We start from the raw sequence: 27,849 nt of genomic DNA, 5'->3' as shown, positions 1-27,849 counted from the left end.
TAAAGGTTTTAACACACTAGAAAAAACTAACAGCTGCTCCCTTGTTTAAACAATAAATGACTCATTTCTCTCTACTCGTAACAACTAACATTTGAAAAGATTACTGAGTCAGATGCAAACACCATGATAGGACATTTGAGATTTCTTACTAGTCAGCAATTATAAAGTCTGTTTTGCTTCAAAAACTATTTAAACATATTCCTGGCAGCATTTTGTGATCTGTGTAAATTTTTCAAACAACCTTTTTCCCCCCTTAATGTAGGTTGCTTATTATAACCCCATCTCTTAAAAATGTACAAATCCTTTCCTTTTTAAATAAAGAAACCAATGTATAGCTTTTCTTCATTGATTTTAATTAAACTCAGGTTAGCACTTGGCTAGCATTTTTTTTTAATTTTTTTTTTTTTAAGATTTTATTTATTCATTTGAGACACAGAGATACAGCGAGAGAGAGAGTTAAAGCATAAGCAGGGAGAGAGGCAGAGGGAGAGGGAGAAGCAGGCTCCTCGCTGAGCCAGGAGCCGGATGTGGGGCTCCATCCCAGGATCCTGGGATCATGACCTGAGCCGAAGGCAGATGCCCAACCATCTGAGCCACCCAGGCGCCCCCTCCCTTTTTTTTTTTCAAGATTTTATTTATTTGTGTGAGAGAGACAGAGAGAACAAGCAGGGGGACTGGCAGGCAGAGCAGGCAGAGGGAGAAGCAGCTTCCCACTGAGCAGGGAGCCCGATGTGGGACTTGATCCCAGCACCCTGGGATCATGACCTGAGCTGAAGGCAGATGCTTAACTGGCTGAGCCACACAGGCATCCCGCTAGCATTTGGTTTTACTATGTGTTTATGGTTGTACATACAGTTGCATCTTATTTTATATGTTATTACACACTCACTCCTTTCCCTCTAGAGAAAGAGGGCTCCTTTGGCTGATTTCAATGATTTGACAAAGGTTCCTTACAATGTTTCTTTATACCAAAGCAGTGGCAAAAAACACGGATGCCAGAGAGGTTCCCAAATCACAGCTAACTAAGAAATCAGAATATCCTATTTTTTGAAAACTTCAAAGAGGTTTCAATGAGTACAAAGAGAAAGTCAATAAATGAACAATTTATTTACAAACTATTTAAAACTATTTCCTTACAAAATAAATGTATTCTTGCCAAAACTATAAGATAGTGCCCAAAACATTACATAGGAGTTGATATACTCCAGAGTTAACCATAATTTTTAGGTTTTACAGAAATGGTCACTTAAACATGACAAGTTTAAGGGCTACAATTTATATTAGAGTTGGCTTACATTTGGAACTATTTGATAATTTATTTAAACCAGATTTTTACAGTTAAAAAGGCAGTATTTTGATTACTCCATAAGAATAGTCTTATTCTTTTAAATAACACTTTCAAAACATTAAATGGTGCTGTATAAATTCTTTATTAAACCCAACATGATAGTCATTTATTATCTGCAGACTAATAATTTACAAGCATTAGGTACAAAATAAACATATTTACAAACCAGATACATTTTTTTTTTATTTTATTTTATTTTTTTTTTTTATTTTTTTTTTTAAAGATTTTATTTATTTATTTGACAGAGAGAGACACAGCGACAGAGGGAACACAAGCAGGGGGAGTGGGAGAGGGAGAAGCAGGCTCCCCGCGGAGCAGGGAGCCCGATGCGGGGCTCGATCCCAGGACCCGGGATCATGACCTGAGCCGAAGGCAGACGCTTAACGACTGAGCCACCCAGGCGCCACCAAACCAGATACATTTTGATTACAATTTTAAATATAAGTTTTAGAAAAGTGGCAATAAAATCTTAGATAAATGAGTTTTTCCTTAATCATTAAAAAACTCTTTCTTAAAAGCTTTTTCTGTAAAAGTAGAAACTATTCCATGCTTTATAGCAGGCGCCTAGTATCTTTAATCTTGAGATATCTTTAAATAGAAATCCAGCTCAACTCAAGATCAACTCATTACTTCCCAAAGTCCCTGTAGGGTGAATCCATCCTTCAATTTCTCTATTGCAAGCCCCAGTTCTTCTGAAAATACAGGTTCACGATCTTGTTGCTTTTTGGGAGATAAGAGGATGAGATGGGAAAAGAGAAGGTGGGCAAGGAAGAGGAAAAAAACAAAAAATAGGTTTCACATAAGTGTTGTGAATACTAAATTTTGGAATATAGAAAGTTTTTATTTCATATACTATAGATAAAATGTCCTTACCTTATTGCCATCAGCAAAATAAGCCTATAAGACAAAGAAATTATATTTCACATACTTGACATATAACAGGTCAGTGGACCAAGGAACAAGTAATTAATTTACAGAACAATTGTGTAACTAAATGTATTTTACATTCTGTTACTGTGTCTAATGGTCTTCACACCTCTCTTTACTATGCTAGTAGTAGATTTCACTTCTTCTGTCAATCATTAGTAATGACTATAAGAGTTATGCTTTGAGCTCCAAAAATGTGTTTTGTAATTTAGTATACAATTAGCATTGTTAACTTGAAAGGAGATAAAAAGAATGACTTAGAAGCTATAAAATTTCATCCCTACTTTTGGTTTAGAAGAAGGTGCTGGCAAAACAAAACAGTCAGTGCTTCAATGTGTCAGCAAATGCTGTAGTTTATAATTAAATATTTTATACTATTTTCACACTTTTAAAAAAATATTTATTCCCAGAGAGGTATGCTGGTCAGATTCATACACTACACTATATAGAAAGCATTAGTATTATTTTGGCTATGAATAATACAAATTTGGAAACAGGAAAGCTCATAGTTCAAATACACTTTTTAAGATAATATACCAATAAATTGAAAGGACATCCATCTCATAAGGATTAATAATGAAAAGTATAGATTTTAAATTAATTTAATTAACTATTTAACCTGTTCTATTATTCTAAGGTATAAAAAATTTTTCATAGATCTGAAATCCTCTGAATAATAGTGTTCTAAAACTATTTCCCAGTTTGGTAATTTAGAAGTAATTTCACACAAAGAAAAAATCTTTAACTTAAAAAAAAATTACTTTCCAACTCATGTTTAAGATAACTCTCAAAAGTCTCAAGTTCTATGGTGTTTTATGCACTTAAGCCATTACTTAAACATGACTCAGATAAAAAAAAATCATAAGAAATTTAGTAGCTCTTCTTTGTCATGCTCACCACAAAAGCGTCCGTGTGATCATCAGAGTCTATTTCTACATCATCTTGAATCTGTTCAACTGTCAGAGCTTCAAGGGGCTGTGGCTAAAAATCAGTAGATATTAAAATGCATCAAGGAAAAAAAATGCATCAAGGAGACAATATTAATTAATTTTAGTAAATTGTGCTGTGAGAATTGTAAATACTTGTAAAAGGATAAAACAACTGAAAACTACTCAAGTCTTAGAAAAATCATTGTATAATTTATATTCTATTAAAACTAATGAGTAATAAATCAGTTAAACCTAAGCTTTTAAATCTGAAGTCAATATCATCAAAAGTATTAATATGACAAATTTACACAAACTTAATATGATACTTGGAGATATCCTTAAAGAAAAACTCTCAATGGACTTAATTTGATTTTCTTTCACATAGTTTAAAAAAACTAAGTTTGGATACAGCAAATTTTCAATTTTCTTCAAAATAGTCATTAAATAGAATTTGTGAAAAGTAAAAGAACTAAGATTTGCATGCAATATTCCAATGGTAAAGCAGAATAAAATGTGGTGCTGATATTAATTCATTTTTCAAATTTTTTTTTTAAAGATTTTATTTATTTATTTGACAGAGAGAGATACAGAGAGAGGGAACACAAGCAGGGGGAGTGGGAGGGGGAGAAACGGGCCCCCCGCTGATCAGGGAGCCCGATGTGGGGCTCGATCCCAGGACTCTGGGATCATGACCTGAGCCGAAGGCAGCTGCTTAACCGACTGAGCCACCCAGGCGCCCCTCTGTACAAGTAACTTAACCTAGCTAAGCCTCAGTCTCCACAACTGTGAGATAAGGATAATAATAATGCTATACTTTATAGTATGGTTGGGAGGATTAAAAGAGATGATGCGTATAAAGTTCTTAGAGCAGTGAATGGGAACAGTAGGTGTTCAATGCAGTCATTCAACCTCTATGAATATTCACTAAAGTGCCTATTATGTGCTAGTTCTAACTGCTGGAAATACAGTGGTTAAATAGATGAAAATCCCTGACTTCATGGAGATTATTTATAGTGGAGAAGACTGATGAGTGTTACCAAAAATAAAGCAAGCAAGCAAACAGGGATAAGGAACAAAAAAATGATGGAGGCTGCTGTTTTAGACGGTGGTCAGGGAAGACCTTCCTGAAGAAGTGGCTTTGGAGTAGGGCCTTATATGAGATGACAGAGTGGGTTATTATGGCTGGTTATTATTACGTACTGGGGGCCAAAAAAAGAAAAGAAATGAAAGGTAGAGAGACAATGGGTAGGAGAACTAATATACTGAGTGTCTCTCATGTGCCAGGCATTTCATGAATGTCATCAATAACTTTGTGAGAGAGATTATCTTCATTTTTTTTTTTTAAAAGTAAAGATTTTATTTATTTATTTGAGTGAGAGAGAGAGACAGTGAGACAGTACGAGCAGGGGGGAAGGGCAGAGGGAGAAGCAGGCTCCCCGCTGAGCAGGGAGCCCAACACAGGGCTTGATCCCGGGATCCTGGGATCATGACCTGAGCCAAAGGCAGACGCTTAACTGACTGAGCCACCCAGGCACCCAGATTATCTTCATTTTATAACGAGAAAATTGAAGCTCAAATCTGCCTAGCATCACAAATAAATGGTGAAATTGGGACGAAAGTCAGGTTTGCCAGGTTCCAAGGACCAGGCATGTTTTACAATATTATTATGCAAGCAAGAGTAATAATGGTAATTGTGGTTTGAGTGAAAAGAAAGGGATAGGAAAAGGGAGGAGACTGTATGATTGAATGTGTAAAATAAGACAATCAGGAAAATAAAAAATGAAATCTCTGAGGTTTTGAGCACAGCTGACTTTGCCAATGCTAAAAGTAAATCAGTAGAAAATAAATAGATAGATGAGCAGGATGGTGCTTTTGAGAAAAATGATAGCATTTTATGTATACCAAGTTTGAGATACTCAAGTCCCAGTGTATCTTACAGATTTGGAAAATTACTAGGACAAACTTTTAAATGAGAAATTCAATTTATGTTGTTTGGAATGCTCATTTACATGAAAATATTCAGGAATATTTAGAACCATGCTCGTCTGAGAGAATGTGTCAAGATCAGAATAAAAGATGTGGGAGTCATCTACAGAAGTATAGGTTGAGGAAACTGGAAGAGGGCTTATATTCCTGAGGGAAATACAGAGAAGGCAGAATGAAAGGGAGAGTGTTGAAAGAAGTGCAGGTTGGGAGGAAAACAGAAAAGGATGGTTAAAGATGTGAAAAACATGAGTGTATATATAATATAGTGTCAGCAACCCAGAGAGAAGTTTCAGCTGGAAGGGAAGGGGGATATATAGAGAATATTACAGGGAGAGAAAAAACTAGCAAGGAACGCTACCAGGCAACAAGGGTCTGTTTGAAGTCAGAGGGTGTGAATTTGAACTCAGCTGCCCAGCCCTACTTCCCGATCTTCTCCGGTCACACCCTGCAGTCTAAGAGCAGAGGAGATATAGATAATATATGTGCTATGTGATAGGGCTCAACATGCTTAGCACCAGCAGGGACGCTGCTGAAAGAGTGGGTGGCAAGGGCACCATCGTAGGGTACAGTGAGGGCGCCAGCAAAAGAACAGACAGCAAGGGAACCTGTCATGAGTGGTCAGTGAGGGCACCTGAGACAGAACCTCTGGCCAGAATACCGCTGACAGAGCAGAAAGTGAGGTCATCTCTAATGGAGTGGCTGGTGAGGACACCAGTGACAGACCAGATGACAGGGGTCCCAGCTGGAGAGGCTGAAGAGTAAAGTCAAAGGAGAGCTGATGTACCTGGAGAGCAGGGTGGGTGTGGTGTCTGTGAGGCCTGTGAGGTTTGCCCAAATGCTACTGGGAGGCAGAAGTGGAATAAAAATAAAAGAGAGTGAGAGACTGAAGTCTGTCCACATCAGAGGAGCCTTGCACATGGACACTTCTCTGGATAAACTGCTCATCTAGAAGGGCAGGAATGAATGATGAAGCAGCCAGTGAGAAGACAGGTAGATGGCACAAATGAGTGATGGCTGAGGGGTCATGCTCTCTGAGCAGAGTCTGTATATCCATCATTTTAAACATAGTTCAAAATTAAACTGTATACAATGTGTTTATATCTGAATTTTATAGACTGTAAAAGCAACTCAGCAAACTATGTATTTTATATGCTGAACAAATTACCTTTTCTTCCATCTCATAATCCACTCCAAATATAGGACTGGCAGAATAGACTTTGTGAAGTGAATTGATTTCCTTAACTGATTCTTGTAGTTTTTCCACAGGATCTATTTTAAAGCCAAGAACATATCCTCCACTCTGTAAGAAAAAATAATGAATAAACAAAAAACAAGCCTGAGGAATAGGTATTTACAGTACATAAAAACTATAGCTCTAATGTCCTTATTTCAGAGCACCATAGGTAAGCTGATTTTTTTAATGAAAACTTTTGTAATGAAAAACATAAAGCATATACAAAAATAGAAAAAAGGGTACAATAAGTGTCCATGTAGCCATCATCCAGCTTCAATAAGTAGCAACATATGGCCAACTCTGTTCCATCTTTAACCTCCCCTTTCCCCAAATTTCCTCCCCTTACACACTCAGGATTATTTTGAAGCATATCCAGATATCACATCATTTCATCTGTAAATATCAAAGATGATATTTTAAGATTTAAAAAAATAGACTATAGATTGTGAAGGCCAATGGAACTAAGTTTTTCTTGAGCTAGACCTTGAAAAGGAATAGACCATATATTAAAAGAAAGGGAATGGCCTAGCTGAGGCTAATTCCTTGAAGAATTAGAAAGAAACCTGACCATGACAGGTTGTTGTTGAAAAGTGTTGAAAAATTAAGTAGCATACTGTGAAAGGTGAGAGCATATGCTTTAGGTTGAGAGCATATACTTTTGAGTTTAAATTCTGGTTTTACAACAAATTTACTAGCTATATGATGCTGGGAAACATACTTTTCTTAATCTTTTAAGCCTCAATTTTCTTTTTCTTGTTATTATTATTTATTTATTATTATTTTTTTATTATGTTCAGTTAGCCAACATATAGTACATCATTAGTTTTTGATGTAGTGTTCAATGATTCATCAGTTGCGTATAACACCCAGTGCTCATCACACCATGTGCCCTCCTTAATACCCATCACTCGGCTACCCCATCCAAGCCTCAATCTTCTAACCATAAAAGTTATCTAATTGTTGTATTAAATAAAATAATGTACACATGATATTTGATACAGTTCCTGGAACATAGTAAGCACTCAGTAAATGGAAGCTACAAATCTGCAGGCCAGGGGAAAGGTGTGACTAGACATTCATATTTATATTTAGAATTTTGAAGAGCGCTGATTTTACAAATAAGTAAATGTTTTATTCAAATGTATTTCTGCAAAGACCTGGCCTAATGGGGCACAGCAACTATAATTAGATATAGTATAATCTGCATGTGAGAGTCTAAAATCTCAAATAGGGTGCATGTGTGTGTATATTTGTATATATCTGTGTTTCTCAATGACATTCTGGTGAGTCAGTCAGACCTGAATCAAAACCTATTCCCACCACTTACTAGTTGTGAGACTGTGGGCAAGGTTCCTAACTTCTCCAAGCCTCAGTTTCCTTGAATGTAAAATGGGGAAAAATAGTAACTGTATCATAGGGTTGTGTAAAGATTGAGAGAATTCATGAAAAGTACAGTGACTTAACTCTGTCATTAAAAATGATAATCATAATGATAATAATGGTTATGTCTGCCCAACAAGGAAACATAAAAAGATTTTTCCTATGTGGACAATTACTATATGACTTTAAACTCTTTATTTAACATGTTACAAGCTAATATTCCTCTTGGATGTAAACTGGTTACTATATAAATAAAACAAAAAATATAGACTGTCACATAGTTTAAAAAACCTATTAAAGATTAATACAGACATAAAATATCTTACCTGCTGAGAGCTTTCTATGACAAGAGCTAAACCAAATTTTGAATCTCTAATCTTTATTGAACGCTAGATGTAAAATGGAAAAGAAGAAAATGCATGTTTTTATTATCGGATAGTAGTGATTCTTTAGTACAAACAAGTTTTTCAACTTCTATACAGTAACTGCTTTTCATAATTTAAAGATTCTCCCTCTTTCCTTCATTATACTCCCATAGAGATCAAGTAAATGAAAATGTTCATACTAGAAAGAGGCAGCAAACTTGTACGGCAATACAAAGAAGGCATCTCTGAAATATGCACAAAATTATCTGACTCGAATATCCCCCACAATCAGGGAGTCTACAACTTTTCTGAGTATTTTAAACCAAAGGTCTGCAATCTTTTAGTACTGGAGAGCCAGTGTTTTTTGTGGTTCCCAAGGCTGGGTTAGTTTTTAAAAGTCACATGAATATGACTGTCCTAGTGACAGACTGTGATATCAGATTGCAAGTTGTTTGGACCAGGCTGAATTCATTCCAGAGGCCATATTTGGTAACTGTATTCTTTTTTTTTTTTTTTAAAGATTTTTTATTTATTTGACAGAGAGAGAGACAGCAGGAGAGGGAACACAAGCAGGGGGAGTGGGAGAGGAAGAAGCAGGCTTCCCGCAGAGCAGGGAGCCCGATGTGGGACTCGATCCCAGGACCCCGGGACCATGACCTGAGCCAAAGGCAGACGCCTAACAACTGAGCCACCCAGGCGCCCCCGGTAACTGTATTCTTAAATAACAAAAAGTGTCTATCTGAAGAATAAAAAGCACAAGGTTGTTTACTACTCAGTAATTTTTTAGTATAATAGAGATTAGGTCAGACAAGCTGTTAACACATGTAAACCATATAAAACAGCAATGAACAATACAAACACCAGTTTATCAAATGCTTATGTAGACTCTGTCATATCTTCCCAGCCAGGATTATAAATTCTTGTATTTCTTTAGATGGCCAGAAATCACTTTCTTCCTATCAGATTCTATGGTTTTCTTTCTTTTTTTTTTTTTTAGATTTTTATTTATTTATTTGACAGAGAGAGACACAGCAAGAGAGGGAACACAAGGAGGGGAAGGGGGAGAGGAAGAGGGAGAAGCAGGCCTCCCTTGGAGCAGGGCTCGATCCCAGGGCCCTGGGATCATGACCTGAGCTGAAGGCAGATGCTTGACTGACTGAGCCACCCAAGTGCCCCTGTATGGTGACTATTAAAAATTTTTAAATCCAGTATATTTCTCTCTTAATAGCGAGTTGATAATGGTGGGGTTTCCCTTGAATGTAAGTACTATTGGGTCTTTTCTATGTTGAAATTATAAATTATCAACATTTTAAAGTCTGCTCTCAGCTACACTGCTGCCACTTAAAAAGAGGGAGACAGAATTCATCTAATCCTGAAAGTTCTATTAACTAATGAACAGAAATTATTTATTCTACATTAAAATAAGGTCACCAAAATGCATGCACTTACAATTTGTAGATATGGTATGCTGACGTTAAAACTGTCATTCATATTTGCATGCCACACAATTCTCACATTGGTAATAAAAAAGGTTCCTAAATTTCCCTGTAAAAGATAAGAGATACATCAATGATCATTTGCTTGACTACTTACTCTTTATTTTCTAAACATCAGAATGATTCTGATTATCACAGTAGCAGAGAATACCAGAATTGAGTATCATGGAGTATTAATGACTTCATTATTCACTGGATCGAAGAACAATTAGATGACTGAGGGCCTGGATTCTGAAGTTAGACTCTAATCATTATACCATCAGTACTTATCAGTTGCCTGACCATGGGCAAAAATTTGTTCTTGGTGCATTGTGTCAAACGTAAAATGGAGATCTGATAAAATAACCCCTATAAATAAAGCCCTTATCACAGTGTCTGACACATAGTAAGCATTCTGCAGTGTTAGATCTTATTACAACTATTATTCAAAACCTGGGATAAGTTAAGACAAGGAAGTTGTGGTAAGAGAAAGACAAAACTGTAAACTATGGTCTGTGGGACAAATCTGGCCTGCTGCCTAATTTATATGGCCCACAAGCCAGGAAGCCAAGTTTCTTGGCCCCACAAACCAAGTTTTAGATTTTTAAATGGCTGGAAAAAAGTCAAAAGAATAATAATTCATGATACATGACTACTGTATGAAATTCAAATTTCAGTGTCCATAACAAAGTTTTATTGAAACATAGCCATGCTCATTTGTTGCCTATGGCTGGTTTCACACTACAATGGCAAGTCTGAGAAGTTATGACAGAAATGGTATGACCTGCGGGCGCCTGGGTGGCTCAGTTGGTTAAGCGACTGCCTTCGACTCAGGTCATGATCCTGGAGTCCCTGGATCGAGTCCCACATCAGGCTCCCTGCTCGGCAGGGAGTCTACTTCTCCCTCTGACCCTCCCGACCCTCCCCCCTCTCATGTGCTCTCTCTCTCAGTCTCTCTCTCTCAAATAAATAAATAAAATCTTAAAAAAAAAAAAAAAAAAAAAGAAATGGTATGACCTGCAAAGCCTAAAATATTTACTATCTGGACCATTAGAGTAAAAAGCTTGCTGATTCCTGATGAGGACTTATTCAGATGTAGAGCTGTCTATATACTACAGAACCATTATCACTGTTTAAAACTAGTTCTTTTTTTTTTTTAAGATTTATTTATTTATTTGATAGAGAGGGACACAGCGAGAGAGGGAACACAAGCAGGGGAATGGGAGAGGGAGAAGCAGGCTTCCTGCGTAGTGGGGAGCCCAATGAGGGGCTCGATCCCAGGACCCTGGGATCATGACCTGAGCCAAAGGCAGACGCTTAATGACTGAGCCACCCAGGCACCCCAAAACTAGAACTTTTCAAATGCACAAAATTTAATTGCAACTTAAGTTTATGATTCAATGTTCAGCAAGAAGCTCTTCATTCAAATGCTATAGCTTTACCCCAGAGGTTATCAGTCTAACCTAGGGTGTAACACACACACAGGCTGGAAACTATTCTTAGGTAAGAGAAAATTTTTCTTTAGAAATTGATGTGTTACTTATTCCAACTTAGATGTTTTAACTGGTCATAACTTCAAGAGCAAATGAGAAGTTATGATAATGGATGTAGGAATCACCAAATGAGTTATACGTTTAATTCCATAAGGACCAGATTTTTTTTTTTTTTAAGATTTTATTTTTAAATAAAATACACCCAACATGGGGCTTGAACTCACAACCCCGAGATCAAGAGTTGTATGCTCTTCCAACTGAGCCAGCCAGGCACCCCTAAAAGACCAGATTAAAAGTCTTCCATGACTGTCCACCTCATGGCTATCCTCAATCAGCATAAGTTATCAAGATGTTGAGAGTAGTGCAGCATGTGGGGAAGAACACAGTTCTCAGATGAACTAGATGTGTGAAGTCACTTAATTCTTTGGGGCCTGAGTTTTTAGTCTATAAGTGAATGGACACTGAAGTAGATAATCTCTAAGGACCACTCCACCTGTAAATTCTATGTACAACAAATGTTGCTAAAAAGAACACAAAACCATAAAAATATGAAAATCAGAATATTATTTCATATCAAGAGCTATAATACTAGCTTATCAGGAGATATAATGCTAATTTTAACAGAGTTAAGTGAATATTCAAACTCAATGACAATGGAAAAATGATTACCAAAGTACTGACCCAAAAGGTTCATTAGCTTTTTGCACAATACCTGATCACTGGATAAATTCCATACTCCATTGATTTTATCATATACATGTTCTTGTGGTAATAATCTTAGTTGCTTATTTTGAATTAGTGCACTTCTCAATTTAAAATCACGATACATTTTAGAAGTTTCATATGCTCTATAAAAAAGAACAAAGACCAACCCAAACTGAAAATGTGGTTTTCCTAGGTTATGTTTACTTATCTACCAAAATATACAGTTATTAATACTTATGTATATCACTCAAGTAATTATCACAATAAATTTAAAAATTTGCTTTTCAATAAATTTTGGTGTCACAGTCTTTTATAGACTTTATCATTTTAGTGTAGTATTTCAGTAACCTATTTTTAGAGGTCTAATTTTTAAGACAACGTGTATCATACAGCATAAATGAGAGGAAACATTTTCTCTTTAAGCTGAAAAACAATGCTTGCATATAACAGACATGGCAATTATTTTTCCCTATCAAAATGCTTCCCTCCATTTCTGTTTTAGTCAAAGGCACAATTGGGAGTCCAATTACTTTTCTCATTGCAACTACAAACATTGTGCTCACAGCTACCTCTATACAGAAAATTGGAATGAATCTGTACCAACTCCAAAAGGGACCCTAGGACAGCGTGTATCTGCATGCAATTTATATATATATATAAAATATATATAAAATCCCTCTTTGTTTTCTCTCCATGCCTTCCTATTGATAAATAATAAATACAGAAGAAAGTTCTGTATTTATTATTAGTTTTGATTAGTTTTTTTAAGGATTTATTTATTTGAGAGAGAGCAAGAGAGAGAGAGCACACACAAGCAGGGGGAGGGGCAGAGGGAGAGGAAGAAGGAGAGGAACAGAAAGAATCTCAAGCAGACTCCCCACTGAGTGTGGAGCCCATCATGGGGCTCAATCTCACAACCATGAAATCATGACCTGAGCCAAAATCAAGAGTTGGGATGCTTAAATGACTGAGAGTTCTCTTGGAAATGAGAAAATGTCAACTTGCATTTCCTTATAGAATTAAAAAAAAAAGACAGCGGGGGCCCCTGGGTGGCTCAGTTACTTAAGCAGCTGCCTTCGGCTCAGGTCATGATCCCAGAGTCCTGGGATCGAGCCCTACATTGGGCTCCTTGCTCAGCAGGGAGTCTGCTTCTCCTTCTCCCTCTGTGCTCTCTCTCTCAAGTAAATAAAATCTTTAAAAAAAAAAGAGCTAAGGTAGTGAAAATAATTTAGCAAACAAATGAACAAACAACCACAAAGGAAACAACAACAAAACTCCTTAGGGAAAATACCCAGACATGCCTTCTACTGTTAGTAAAATATATATATATATATATAATATAAAATATATATATATATAAATATATATATATACATCTATAAAATATATATATATATATTTTAAAGATTTTTATTTATTTGAGAGAGAGAGAGAGCATGAGAGAGGGGAGGGTCAGAGGGAGAAGCAGATTCCTCGAGGAGCAGGAAGCCCGATGCGGGACTCGATCCTGGGACTCCAGGATCGTGACCTGAGCTGAAGGCAGTCACTTAACCAACTGAGCCACCCAGGTGCCCCTAAAATATATATTTTTTAAGATTTATTTATTTTAGAGAGAGAGAGAGTGCGGGGAGGGGGGGAGGGAGGGAAAGGAAGTGAGAAACTCAAGCAGACTCTGCACTGAGTGCAGAGCCCGAGGTGGGGCTCAATCTTATGACCCTGAGATCACAACCTGAGCCAAAACTAAGAGTTGGAGGTTTAACTGACTGAGTCACCCAGGTTCCCCTAAAATAATCTTTTTAAATTCATTAATTGAATTATCCAACTTGGTTATCTATATTGAATGAACTCTCTATTTCACTGTTAACTACCCTGGTAGCTTAAAAATTTAATAGAATCTTCAAGTAGAAATTTTTATGAATCTTCAGTAGTCTTATTGTTTTAAAAATACTTTCAAAGTGCTTATTAAATGATAATGCAATATGTTCTTCTATCTATCTTCAGGATATTGCAATTTTCTGAGCTTGGAGGAAAATAGTACCACACTTATACACTTTATCCTCTAAACCTCTGTATCATAGAATTGCCTTAAAATTATTCAATAATCCATAAAGTATTACCATACCTGTGTACTGCAATCACAGAAGTAAAAAGTCTAGGACTTCCAGGAACCAAATTTGTAAATATAAACTCAAAACGAGTACTGTTACATTTTGTTAGTATATAAAGAGCTTCAGTCTGGCCTCGTAATTTCTGTAAGGACAAATTTATTTAAAAGTTCAGATTTCAAGAGCAATTTCCCATTTACACTGAAAACAAAGTCCAATCTCAAATATCTAATGTTTCTTCACTATATATATTTCAATAAGTTTTTCAGACTTACAGAGTTAGCAGTCCTTGTTGTAATGTTCAATATGCAGTTGTAACCGATAGCTAAAATTCAAAAGCAAAGAATTTCAAGAACATGATATAATAAACTGAGAGATAAAAACCTCTACATACAGAACCTTAAGTGTTAAAAATTAAATATATGGAAAGTACAACTTTAAAACATTTTAATAAATTATTACAAATTTAAGTTAAATAATTAAAAGAACTAAAAGTAAATTCTGCTTCTTTGGACAAACAACATTCAAAGCTTCTCTAAGGAAGAAAGAAAGGAAGTTTGCTTCTCTAAAACCTATACAGTATTATTTACTGAACATCTTAGCACCAGTACCTCAAGAGAAAAAGTCTAGCTGGACAATCTAAAATGATTTTAAAAAATAAGTAAAACAAAATTTAACACAATGGAAGGTTACACTTTTATTACAATTTAGATCTTCCTTCTTTGGGATTAGTTGAAACAGGTCACAGCAAGTTGTCAAAGATAAGCAAAGAACAAAAACCATTCAGTGTAAAAGCACTAATCTCGTGTATGTCCAAGAGACAAAATGGACTGAAAAATATTTTTTTTGCAAAATGGTACAGTCTGTGGTTAGTCTAAGATTGCTAAAGTTTTTATCAATTTAAGTTTTCCGCATATTTCATGGTATAGCTTTTTTGGTTATCAAAAGCCACTGTGCAAGTTCACCTGACAAAGTATTTTTTTTCTTTAGTGTAATCTAACAAAGATACTTACAAAGATTGACTCTGGGTAATGCCAAAGAATGCCAGATAATTCTTAAATTTGTTACTAAGAGTCTACCTAAGAGCAAACAAACAAAAAAATAGGTTACTTTAAGTAAGGATCCATTTTTACAGTACAGAAAGAGGTAGACATGGAACCTCTAGCTCAGTTATAGCAGTAATCCCCACAGATGTTCTCATACATTTATCAACTGAACATGTTTATTGCTCGTATCTATCCTGTGTAAGGTATGCAATGCATGATTCAGAATCCTGGAGAAACAAAATCTGATAGTTACAGAAGGGATACAGGTATTCAATGCCAACAGCTTGGTTTGACTCAAATTAGCAGAGAGAACTGTGTCTTGGATTTTTGTCTTGGTGGAAGCTGTTCTGGGAGTCCTGGCAGGTCATATGTGCACAACTGAGAATGAGTATGGGATAGAATAACTACAAAGCCATTTAGTGAAATCATACTTCTCAAAGGACTTTCATATATACACTAATCTCTGCCACAGGACTGCTCTCTTAACAGTTCTCATTTACATGAGCCACACTTACAAACCCATTTTTTTTGTAATAAGGAAAAAATTTTTGCTCATATGAAGTTATGACCAGGCTGAAGTCTGCTTAAGGCTTTATGCTTTTCATTCCTAACTTCAGACTGATGTTCTTACACTGAAATAGAGTTAGATAAACTTCATTTCTCAAAGTGTGTCTTATGAAACCGTAGTCCCTATAAATGCTTTAGAAAAAAAAGTCAAGTAAATCTGAGCATGGTAAACTGTCTTACAGATTTATAATGTAATTAACATTTTTTTTTAATTTTATTTTTATTTTTTTAATTTTTTATTGTTATGTTAATCCCCATACATTACATCATTAGTTTTAGATATAGTGTTCCATGATTCATTGTTTGTGCATAACACCCAGTGCTCCATGCAGAACGTGCCCTCCTCAATACCCATCACCAGGCTAACCCATCCTCCCACCCCCCTCCCCTCTAGAACCCTCACTTTGTTTTTCAGAGTCCATCGTCTCTCATGGTTCTTCTCCCCCTCCGATTTCCCCCCCTTCATTCTTCCCCTCCTGCTACATTCTTCTTCTTCTTTTTTTCTTTCTTAACATATATTGCATTATTTGTTTCAGAGGTACAGATCTGAGATTCAACAGTCTTGCACAATTCACAGCGCTTACCAGAGCACATACCCTCCCCAGTGTCCATCACCCAGTCACCCCATCCCTCCCACCCCACCCCCCACTCCAGCAACCCTCAGTTTGTTTCCTGAGATTAAGAATTCCTCATATCAGTGAGGTCATATGATACATGTCTTTCTCTGTTTGACTTTGTAATTAACATTTTAGCATAACTTTGTGATACCCTGAATAAAGCTCACTTAACTTTAACCAACATTTCTTCAACAAATTATAACCACAGAATTCTTTTGATGAGTAATCTATAGCCAAGTAATACTTCTTCCTCCCTGAAAACCTCTAGAATATCCAAAATCAGAGAAACTAAGCTTGTATGAATGCTAGAGTGAGATGATATAAGGCAGTTACCAAAATAAAGGAAGGCCTTCTGAAGAGAAACTGTGGAACATAACATAATATGTTTGACAAAAAATAAATAACCCGGCATGGCAAGAGTATAAGATTCACTCAAGATCACAGAAGAGTAGACACTGCTCAAACAGACAACAGATGGCACACTCAAATTAAGAGTAACTGAGGTTTATTTATAAAAGGACTTATGACAAAGGTATGGGTGGGTGTCAGGAACCATAAGTGAGTGCTGCAAACCTGTTACCACCCCAAGCCCAGTGGGACAAGGACAGGGAACAGTTAGCCAAATCTGGAAGTCCTGCACAGCTGAATATCTTGAGAAGAAAGAACCAGGGGAATAAATACCCAGACCTCACTCTCCTGCCTCCCTTTGATCTTCTGGCATGGCTCTTCCAACCCAAAGCTAGAATGCATAAGGAGCCCCTAGACGTAGTCTATACAAGTCATTTTTCCAGGGCAAGGGGGAAAGGGTGATGGGTGCTGGACCTGTAGTGACAAATGTAAGCCAGTGGCGCAACCAAGAAAGACTGTTTGTGGACAAACTAGAAGTTCTTCAATGCTAGATCAAGAAATTCAAACTTAGAAACAAAAGCAAAAATAAACTGGCTAAATATAAATAAAAACCTTCTTTGCAGCAAAGGAAACAATAACAAAACCAAAAGGCAACCTATGGAATGGGAGAAGATATTTGCAAATGACATCTGATAAAGGGTTAGTATCCACAATATGTAAAGAGCTTGTAAAACTCAACACCCAAAAAACAAATAATCCAATTAAAAAATGGGCAGAAGACATGAACAGACATTTCTCCAAAGACATCCAGATGGCCAACAGACACATGAAAAGATATTCATCATTTACCATCAGGGAAATGCAAATCAAAACTACAATGAGACACCACCTCACACCTGTCAGAATGGCTAAAATCAACAACACAAGAAACAACATGTGTTGGTGAGGATATGGAGAAAAAGGAACCTTCATGCACTCTTGGTGGGAATGAAAACTGGTGCAGCCACTTTGGAAAACAGTATGGAGGTTCCTCAAAAAGTTAAAAATAGAACTACCCTACGATCCAGAAATCACACTACTAAGTATTTACCCAAAGAATACAAAAACACTAATTCAAATGGATACATGCACCCCTATGTTTATAGCAGCATTATTTACAATAGCCAAGATATAGTGCCCATTGGTTGATGAATGGATAAAGATGTGGTATATATAAACCATGGGATATTATTCAGCCATAAAGAATGAAATCTTTCCATTTGCAATGACGTGGACAGAGTTAGAGTATAATGCTAAGCAAAATAAGTCAGTCAGAGAAAGACAAATACCGTATGATTTCATTCATATGTGGAATTTTTTTTTAATTTTAAAGATCTTATTTATTTATTTGACAGAGAGAGAGAGTGAGAGAGCGAGAGCAGGAACACAAGCAGGGGGAGTGGTAGAGGGAGAGGCGGGCTTCCTGCCGAGCAGGGAGCCCAATGTGGGGCTCGATCCCAGGACCCCGGGATCATGACCTGAGCCAAAGGCAGACGCTTAAGGAATAAGCTACCCACGCGCCCCTCATAAGTGGAATTTAAGAAACAAAACAAACAGGTAAAGGGAAAAAAGAGATAGAGAGATAGAGAGAGAGAAACCAAGAGGTAGATTCTTAATTATAGAGAACAAACTGATGGTTACCAAGAGCGTGGGGAGGCCTTGGGTGAAACAGGTGATGGGGATTAAGGAGTGCACATGTTGTGATGAGCACCTGTGATGTATGGACCTGGTGAATCACTATATTGTACACCTGAAACTAATATAACACTGAATGTTAACTAACTGGAATTAAAATAAAAACTTAAAAAAAAGAGAGAAATTCAGACTTAGATCTGTTAGTAATGGAGGCGGAGTTGGGGTTTAGAATTGGGATTGGAGAGAATTGAAAATTTCTGAGAAGAGAATAATGTGATCCTAGCAGTTTGGAAAGCAATGTAGGCTGTTTGGTTCATCACTTGGTAGCTATGTTACTTTGGAAAAGTTAATTAACCTCTGTTCCTTAGTTTCCTTATTAAGAAAAAGGGTGACAACATCCACTTCATTTTTTATTATTAATTTTATTATTAAATGATATTACACATATTATGTAAAAGATTCAGAACAGTGACTGGCAAAGAGTAAACATTCAAAATGTTAACTATTATTTTTTAATATTTTAATTCTTTACAAACCAATTTTTATGATTTATTTTGTTATTATAGATACACTGATTTATGTTTTCCTTACACCATTTCATGTAAGTAACATGTCTCCACAATTGGACTATCAGCCCAGCACATCTTTTGATTCTTTTTGTTATTTGTCTATTAGAGGATTCCAGGAAAAATTATGGAGTGGTAAGTAAAGTCACTGAACAAGTCTGATTACCTGTTTTTCTGTTCTTGGTACACTTCCTACAAATCTCTATCATTCTTATGTTGCCTCTTTCTTGCTGAAAGGCCTCATCCTATCGCTACAAACCCAGTGTCCTAGGCATGGACTTTCTGTCTGTCTTTCCAAACACCAAAATAATAACTGTCCCTGTTTTTCCTAATCTCAAACACTGAAATACGGCTGTTTCATTCCCATACAGCTTCAATGTATAAAGCTAATCTGATAATTTCATGTCAGGGTATTTACAGCTGAAATGGATTAGATGTGCTAATCTTTTGGGGTATTTATAGTTTTAATACGGGTCTCCTGAACTTAATGGATGCCTTAATTTGGTCATTTTCAAACTGCTGGGAAGGAAGATGGCAGGAGAAGGCAGGAGTCCCCTTCTCTTTTCTACCTTCTTATTAACCAGAAGCTCTATACCCTCCTATAATATTCTATTTTCTGGGGAATTGTTTCTGAGGTGAGTACACATAGTTATTTTTATGAATAGGAAGATTTCAGGCACTCACTGTGATGGATACTTCTGGCCAGGGAGGTGTTTTGCCCCCCCCTATTCCAAAGTCCTAGTATAAGATTCTGCACTCAATGAGTACTCAATGAATTGAAAAATGTTCTAGTACCCATAGTCTTTGTCTGGACTACTGGATGGACTGTCACATAAGAGTTCCTGCCAGTCTGTATGAGAACAACCGAATTTTCTCCTGCTTCCTTAAGTTAATTCAGGTTTGTCAAGATCCAGATATCTAGAGATTATTATTCCACTCTCAAAGGTCCTCAAAGGCACAAACTAAGACTTCTTGTTTGCTACTAAGACTTCTTGTTTGCTGCTAAACCTTCATACCTCACTCTCACCTGGGCCTGCCCGACACTAGGAAGCATTTCATAAACGTGATCTAAGCATTCTTTTAAGGATGGGCCCTTGCCATTGACAGGATCTGCCTGTAGCTGGTGGTGACGACAGGTGCCCTTCCCAGGGAAGAAAGGCCCACAACTAAACCTGCTGCTCACATTCCACCCCAGAGCAGACCAGAAGAAAGACTAAGAGAGCAAGTGGCCACTTGAAAGGCTGCAGTGAGCATGTTCTCCCAATAAGGGTTACTGTGCAGACTCTAGGATTTACTGATCTTTCTCACCTGAAAGAGGTCTGCTCCTTTGCCCCCACTTACTCTTCTTTTCAATAAGAGGTTTATGACCCATCCTCCTAAACCTCCTTTCCTCTAAAAAACCTTCTCAGATATACTAGGCTGCCCACTCATCCCCTATTTTTTTTCCAAAAACAACAGTAGTGATACTTATAAGACCTGGTCCCTGGATACTGGCTCTATGTACAGCTGTTGTATGCAGCCTGGACTTTTCAAAGTTCCAGCCTTTGGGAAATTTGGTTTGAGACGGACTCTAGAGTCCAACTCTGGCAGCTCCTCAATGACATACATACATGTCTCACAGGACTTTTCAGTGCTTAACCTACAAATAGACTTCACAATACAGCACTAAATTTGCTCTCCACATGTCCATCTCCAGGTGTCAGTCTGGGGGATTGTGAATTACTCTTGAATTTCTTAAAAGGAAGCATGGCTCCAGATAGCACAGCTATGACCTACTTATGTTCTATGACCTCATATTCTTTGTGTGGGGAGGCAGATTCAAAAGTCAGAACTATCCCACGCCCCTTACAAACAGGGATCCTGGAGTTTTAACAGTTATGTTGGAGAAAGCTGATGTCAAAACTGGGACTTACTGAAGGACCAAAGTTCCGAGGAAGAATCTGCATTCCCTGGCTACAGGTTTAATACCCACCTTTTCTCCTGTTTAAGTCTGAGAAAAGTCTTATGTGGATTTAACTCTTTGACTGTCACAATTACATTTACATATAATGCTTATCTTATTCTCCAGCTAATATGATTTAACATTTGTAAATCAAACCAGAAATATAAAAAATATTAGGAAACATACTCACCTCTATCCCCATTATTTCCTTTGGTGTCTTCAATTGAATCTAAACAATCAATAAGGACTTCTCCAGGTCTTGTTTTCATTTGTCTAAAGTAAATATCAAGGCTTTAATAGCTACAACTATACCCACTTACAATCTAGTTAAGGAGAGAAGAGACTTATGCACATAAAACAGCCAACAGTATAAATGAAATAGTATCAAATGCTCATGCATTGGAAAATGGAGACCACTGGGGCCTGGAGTGACCAGGGACATGTAGAGAAGCCTGAAATAGGAGAGGTAGGATTTGGAGAAGTCAGAGAGAGAGGGAGGAGAGTCCATGATTAAAGACCAGAAAAAAGAAATGATATGGGAATGTGGAAAGATGGGCCTGGCTAGGGAAGAAGATCCATGTTACGAGGTAGTGAGAAATATATGCCACGACCTCTGAATGCTAGTCGGATAGGTATGGGCCTTGTCCTCTGGACAATGGAGAGCCCTCAGAGGTTTCTGAGTAGAGGAAAGGAAGTCAGGCAGTTATGGAAGGAGCTAGTTAAAGCAAAGCATCATCAGGACTTGGCAAACAATTAGATACAGAAGATAAAAGGAAATAAAGAGTGAAATATAGTTTGCTGACTGACAGAATACATTCTAAATGTGTTCTAAACAAAAACCTAGCAGAATATGTGGTAAAGCCTTCTAACACATTCTCCATACAGCTGACTCAATTACCTACTGAAAATACAGATATAATCATAATATAACTTCCCTGCTTAAGAGTTTTCCTGCCTAGAAAATGACGTCCAAAATCCTCAACTAAACATTTTGGCTAATCTACCTGTTTGTTCCTCCATCCTCTACCTGCCGACCCTGCCTTCCAGCCAATGACGTTTATACTTCCAAGACTATGCTCCTAATGTTTTGTTTTGTTTTCTTTTTTTTCTGGAATACTCTCCTCCTGTCTATCCTGACAAGGCCCTGTCCAATCTTCAGGGTTGAACTCAAATATTATTTCTTCTTCAAGGCCTTCCCCAGGCAAAATGAACTATTCTGGTTCTATGATACCCCAGCTTCTTGTTCATTTTTTTCAGGATGGTATTTACCACATTTTTAAAAATAGTTAGTTGTCTATGTGTATCTCCTGCACTAAAATGGGGGGCAGATAATAATTTTCTATTATTTTTGTATCTCTAGCTATCAGCACAGTAACTAGCACACAGTAAGCTTTTGATAAATGTTCAATAAAATGGAATTATTCATGAAATGGACTTTTGCTTGGATTAAGAACCCTCCAAGAACAATAGAAAAAAAATCATAGAATGTGTGCAATATGTAACCATCGTTTATAATTTTATAAATTCCCTTCCCTCACAACTTTTTAAAGGATCTAAGATCATGTTATTATTAGATATCTAGCCACAACTAAGCCTGGGAAATTATTTCATTTTCTAAGGTTTTGGTCATAATAAGGAATCGTAAGAAATGGCTAAGAAGCTTCATTCATTCCATTAACCCTAGAATCTTAGCTTCACGGTCTTCCAACAGTTAATATCTCAATGGGCATTTTTTCCCCTGGTCTTTGGGTAGGAGGATTTTAAGTATTCTCTCTTTAAAGCATGAACTTAAAAAAAAAAACACAACAAAACCCCCCCCAAAACCCCCAGAGTTTCTGTTGAGAGGTTCCAAAAAGTAGCTCCTTCTTTCCATTGGTGATTTGAATGAAAGCTTATCATGGAAATAAAGTCTACGTGGTTAGGAATTTTGGAGAATCCTTATTCCTACCTCCCTTGTTTTACAGACAGAGAGGCTCAAGCTTAGGATGGCGAAGCCTAAGGGCCCACAAGGTGTATCGCTATTCCAGACCCAGTTTCAGAACCCTCGTCTCCTAAGTCCCTGCCCAACGTCCCTCCACCACAGGAAACCGGCACTCCAAGCTCACTTGGGGGTACTGGACGCCCAAGCGCTACATGGTCCCGGACGTATTTGGGCTCAGCTTCCCCGGCGGGCCGGGGATCGCACTGGACTGAAACGGGTTAATGGAGATGCATTCCCTCAGCGGTCGGGCCCGTCCGGGGTCTCCCGGGGCGCAGACCACAGGATCAAACCTCCTCCCGCTCTCGCGAGGGCCGTGAGCTCTGGGGGCGCAGGCTCCTCCTGAAACCGCGCTGCGGCGCCCTCTACAGGCCCCGGGAGCGACTCACTGCGAGGAGACGTCGAAGCGGACATCCCGGTCCTCCCAAAGCGCGTCCAGCACCGACATGGTGACCGAGGACCAACGCTGGCACTCTCCACAGCGGCGGAGGCCGAGTGGCGTTTCACTGGCTCCCAGGCAACGGGCCGCCTCTGCCACGACGTCTACGGCGGGCGCCGAGATCCAAACTTCCTGAGGTAGGGCGCGCTCTTCCCCACCCCCTCCGCCCCCAGTCGCGTCATTAAGCGGATTTGACGCTCCAGGCCGGGTTGGGCGGCTCGGAGAAGCCAAACTGGTCGCGGCCCAGGAGCATGTGCTTGACCTCTGAGTGACTTTCCTAGCTCCAAACACACATCCTTAAGCCATTCCACCCTCTTCCCCCATTTTGCTACAGTCAAGAAATTTAGACTTAAAACTCTTAATTCTTTACCTGGCCCCGCCAGATCTGGTCCTGCCCACCTGTCCGACCTCTTCCGACCCGATCCTTCTGCCTACCTTCCAGAGAGGCAGGGCCCCCTTTTTCTGCCAGGAACTCTCTTTCCCCAGATCGCTGCATGGCGTGACCTCTTTCACTTAAGTCTCAGCTCAGATGTCAACAGAGGCGGTCCCTGATCTTTCTGTCACCGTACCCTGAGTACCCCGAGGACAGGACCTGATCTATCTAGTTTACTTTGAACGGTAGCTGGCGCAGAGTAGGCACTGGGAAACTTTTCGAATGAATTAAAACGCCTTCCTTCCCTCAACCTATGACAATTCTTTAAAGCAGTGGTTTTTAAAGTGTGGTCTGGGGATCCCTGGAGTTCTTTAAGATCCTTTCGGGACACCTATAAGGTCAAACTATATGCACAATAATATGAAGACATTCTTTGCCTTCGTAACTTATTTGTTCATTGAATGTACAGTGGCATTTTCCAGAGGCTGTATGATGTGTAATTATATGTGGAAGCAGGTATGAGAGTCTAGCTGTCTTCCATTAGGCCAGGCATGAAAAAGATTTGCAAAATCTTTGTTTTACAATGCTACTCTTCTCACATTTTTTTGGATAATATAATTATTTTAAAAAAATGTTATGTCCGTTGAGCACCTGGGTGGCTCAGTCGGTTGGGCGTTTGCCTTCAACTCGGGTCGTGATCCCGGAGTCCTGGGATGGAGTCCTGTGCTAGGCTCCCTGCTCTACCGGGAGTCTGCTTCTCTTTCCCTCCCTTGGCTTGTGTGCATTCTCTCTCTCTCTCTCAAGTAAATAAATAAAATCTTTAAAAATGTTATGTACATTAACATATAATGAGTTTACTACTTTTTAATGAATCAGTAAATGAAGTTTTAAATGTTTTACTAAAAATCAATACATATAACCCATATAAACAAAAGTTCTTTCAGGTCCTCAATAATTTTTTTGAAGTCTCAATAGTGTTTTTAAGAGTATAAAAGGGGTCCTGAAATCATAGGTTTGATAACTGCAGCTTTAAATTATCTAGAGCTCCTCTGTGTTAGGCTCTGTGCCAAATACTAGAAATGTGAAAGACCATAGGAGTTTTTCTCAGGTTGAAGAAAATAATGGAGACAAAGGAACATACTAAGGTGGCCCCCAATGAGTCATGCCCTTGTATAATCCTCTCTCCTTAGATGTGGGCAGAACCTGTGACTTGCTTCTAGCCAATAGAATATGGCAAAAGTGATGGGATGTAAAAGTGACAGGAGATCATTTGCATGATTATGTTGTTATGTAAGACTTGATCTTAGCTGACTGCAGCAAGACTCTCCTGCTTGCCTTGAAGAAGCCAGTTGCTATGATATGGCCTTTAGGGCCAGTAGCCTCAGTTATATAAGTCCAAGGAATGGGAATTTACCTACAACCTGAATGTGCTTGGAAGCAGATCTTTCTCCAGCAATTCTTCTGATAAGCCCTTTGCTCCAGGAAATACCTGGGCTGCAGCCTGGAATGACCATAAGCAGAAAACCTGATAAACCATGCTTGTAGTTCTGATCTACAGGAACAGGGAGATAGTAAATGTCTGTTGTTTTAAGCTGCTGAATTGGTGGTAATTTGTTATATGCAACAACAGAGAACTAAGACAGGTTTTAGAATCAAGGGTGGTGCTACTCTAACAAACAGCAGAGGCTAAGACCCAGCAAAATTCTGTTAGGAAGCAGGCTGATAAAATTACTCACCTGCAAGTTTGTTATACCTTTCATGAAAAGGCAAGGATGGAAGTTTTGAACTGAAATATATCTAACTGTTCTTCTATGCCTGGTCCACCATTTTGTGATGGGAGTGTTGGGGACAGACAACTGGTCTCTTTAGTTTCCCAGGTCTGCCAAGAGGAATTGTGCTTCGAGGAACTGTACTTAATGGATTATACCCAGGAGCGTTATTTGTACCACATATAGATGATTTAGATGATGAGATCATGGATTTTGAGCTGCCAGTGTAATGGCAGGGGAAGGGAACCTTGGGAGGGAGTGAACTTCTTTTTCTTTTGGGAGGGGCATGAATTATTGAGTGCCAGAGGGCAGACGATGGTAGGCAGAATTCTGAATAGCCCCTAAGATTCCTGCCCTCCTTATGTGCATACCTTATCTAGTCATGATAGATGACTTTGTCTTCTTCTTCTTGAACATGGAAGAATCTATGAATATAATAGGATATCAGCCCTTTCATGAGATTATGTTATGTGGCAAAGATGAGATTTTGCAGATGTTATTAATGTCCTTTGAATTCATCAAAAACGGAGGCTATCTGTGGTGGGCCTGACTTATCAGGTGAACCTTTAAAGGAGATTTTTCTGCTGGATTTGTTGAAATAGTAGCCAAGTTGTGAGAAAGCCATAAGGCTAGGAACTGAGGGCAGCCTCTAGGAGCTGAGAGAGCCAGCAAGAAAACAAACTCCAGCCATCTCATCACGACGAACCTAATTCTGCCAACCTGAATGAGCCTGGAAGAGAACCCTGAGCCTCAAATGAGATCACGTCCCTCTGACACCTTGATTTCAAGTGAGACCCTAAGCAATGAACTCAGCCCAGACTCCCAACCCATGGAAACTGTGAGACAATAAATTTGTGTTGTTTTAAATTTCTAAGATTGTGAAAATTTATTGTGCAGCAATATTAAATTAATACACTGACATCACAGTAGGACTTTTGTAACAGAGACTGAAATGAAGACTTATTTCAATGTGCTTATAACTGGAACTTCATATACTTTGTTTCCCAGACTTTCGTTTTCTCCTGCCTTTGTAAGGAAAGTTTTGTGTGTGTATGTGTGTGTTTTAAAAATTTTTTAAATTTTGTTGTTTTAAAATTTTTAAATAAATTTTACTTAAGTATAATTTACATACAGGGGCACCTGGGTGGCTCAGTCGTTAAGCATCTGCCTTCGGCCCAGGTCATGGTCCCAGAGTCCTGGGATCGAGCCCCGCATCGGGCTCCCTGCTCAGTGTGAAGCCTGCTTCTCCCTCTCCCACTGCCGCTGCTTGTGTTCCCTCTGTCGCTGTGTCTCTCTCTGTCAAATAAATAAATAAAATCTTTAAAAAAATATATAATTTACATACAAAAATGCATCTATGGGACGCCTGGGTGGCTCAGTCGGTTAAGCATCTGCCTTCGGCTCAGGTCACGGCCCCAGGGTCCTGGGATCGAGCCCTGCATCTGGCTCCCTGCTCAGCGAGGAGTCTGCTCTCCCTCTCCCCCTTCCCCTGCCTATACTCTCTCTCTGTCAGATAAATAAATAATATCTTTTAAAAAATGCGTCTATTTTACTTAGCTGTGCTCTTCGATGAATTTTGACAAGTGTATGCATCCATGTAGTCACTCCCATAATGAAGCTATAGAACATTTCTGTCACCCCCAAAAGTTTCCTTGTGCTTTGCAGTCAACTCCAGGTCCTAGGAAATCACTTGTTTGCTTTCTATTACTGTAGATTGTTTTTCTTTTTCATTATTTTATTGTGATAAAATAATTATAACATGAAATTTGCCATACTGGTAAACTAATTTTGAATGTTCTAGAATTTTATATAAATGGTGTAATAAATTATATATATACTACATAAGACTAGTATATGTACTCTTTTGTATCTGGTTATCTTTTATTTGGCATAATTTTTTTTCTTTTTCAAGTTTTTATTTAAACTCCCGTTAGTTAACATACAGTGTAAGGTTAGTTTCAGGTATAGCATTTAGTGGTTCATCACTTACATACAACATCCAGTATTTGGCATAATGTTTTGAGGTTCATCCATTTTTAAAAAAAATTTATTTATTTATTTGAGAGAGAGGGAGAGTGTGAGGGGGAAGAGGCAGAAGGAGAGGAAGAGAGAGAATCTCAAGCAGACTGTGCTGAGCAGAGATCCTGACGCGGGGCTCAGTTTCACAACCCTGAGATATGACCTGAGCGGAAACCAAGAATGGGATGCTTAACCGACTGAGCCACCCAGGACCATATTGTTAATGTGTCAACAGTTCATTCCTTTCTATTGCTGTCTTGTATTGCGTTTTTTTTTAAAAATGATTTTATTTATTTATTTGACAGAGAGAGCGAGAGAGCACAAGCAGGGAGAACAGTAGAGGGAGAAGGAGAAGCAGGCTCCCTGGCAAGCAGGGAGCCCGATGTGGGGCTCAATCCCAGGACCCTGAGATCATGACCTGAGCCGAAGGCAGACGCTTAACGACTGAGCCACCCAGGCGCCCCTTGTATTGCATTTTTTAGATATGCTGCACTTTGTTTCACCTGTTGGACATGTGGGTCATATTCAGTTTTTGTCATTAATAAAATTGCTAAGAATATTCAT

General features: G+C 38.3%; 1 protein-coding gene and 1 long non-coding RNA gene across 4 annotated transcripts; one reads left to right on the top strand and one right to left on the bottom strand.

Moving 5' to 3' along the window:
• Positions 1-1,087: 1,087 nt before the first annotated feature.
• Positions 1,088-23,207, bottom strand: BBS5 (Bardet-Biedl syndrome 5). 3 transcript variants are annotated; one of them, XM_036072005.2, is made up of 12 exons: positions 23,075-23,207; positions 20,898-20,980; positions 14,961-15,026; positions 14,223-14,272; positions 13,965-14,092; positions 11,850-11,985; positions 9,619-9,714; positions 8,131-8,193; positions 6,356-6,490; positions 3,173-3,256; positions 2,222-2,245; positions 1,088-2,068 (listed from the first exon to the last, which is right to left on the bottom strand). In XM_036072005.2, exons 1-12 carry the CDS (start codon positions 23,131-23,133, stop codon positions 1,967-1,969), a joined length of 1,026 nt encoding a protein of 341 aa, XP_035927898.1. In that variant the 5' UTR covers positions 23,134-23,207; the 3' UTR covers positions 1,088-1,966. The 3 variants fall into 3 exon arrangements, with proteins under 3 accessions (XP_035927898.1, XP_035927900.1, XP_035927901.1); XM_036072007.2 differs by lacking the exon at positions 23,075-23,207 and adding an exon at positions 22,813-23,003; XM_036072008.2 differs by lacking the exon at positions 20,898-20,980 and having other exon boundaries at positions 23,075-23,201.
• LOC144381622 (uncharacterized) lies at positions 23,132-27,849 on the top strand. Its single transcript, XR_013447204.1, has 2 exons — positions 23,132-23,261; positions 27,591-27,849. It is a non-coding gene; the product is annotated as an uncharacterized LOC144381622 (long non-coding RNA).

Source organism: Halichoerus grypus, chromosome 4 (assembly GCF_964656455.1).
Source record: "Halichoerus grypus chromosome 4, mHalGry1.hap1.1, whole genome shotgun sequence".
Classification (NCBI taxonomy): Eukaryota; Metazoa; Chordata; class Mammalia; order Carnivora; family Phocidae; genus Halichoerus; species Halichoerus grypus.
This window is presented reverse-complemented; position numbering and strand designations above follow the sequence as displayed.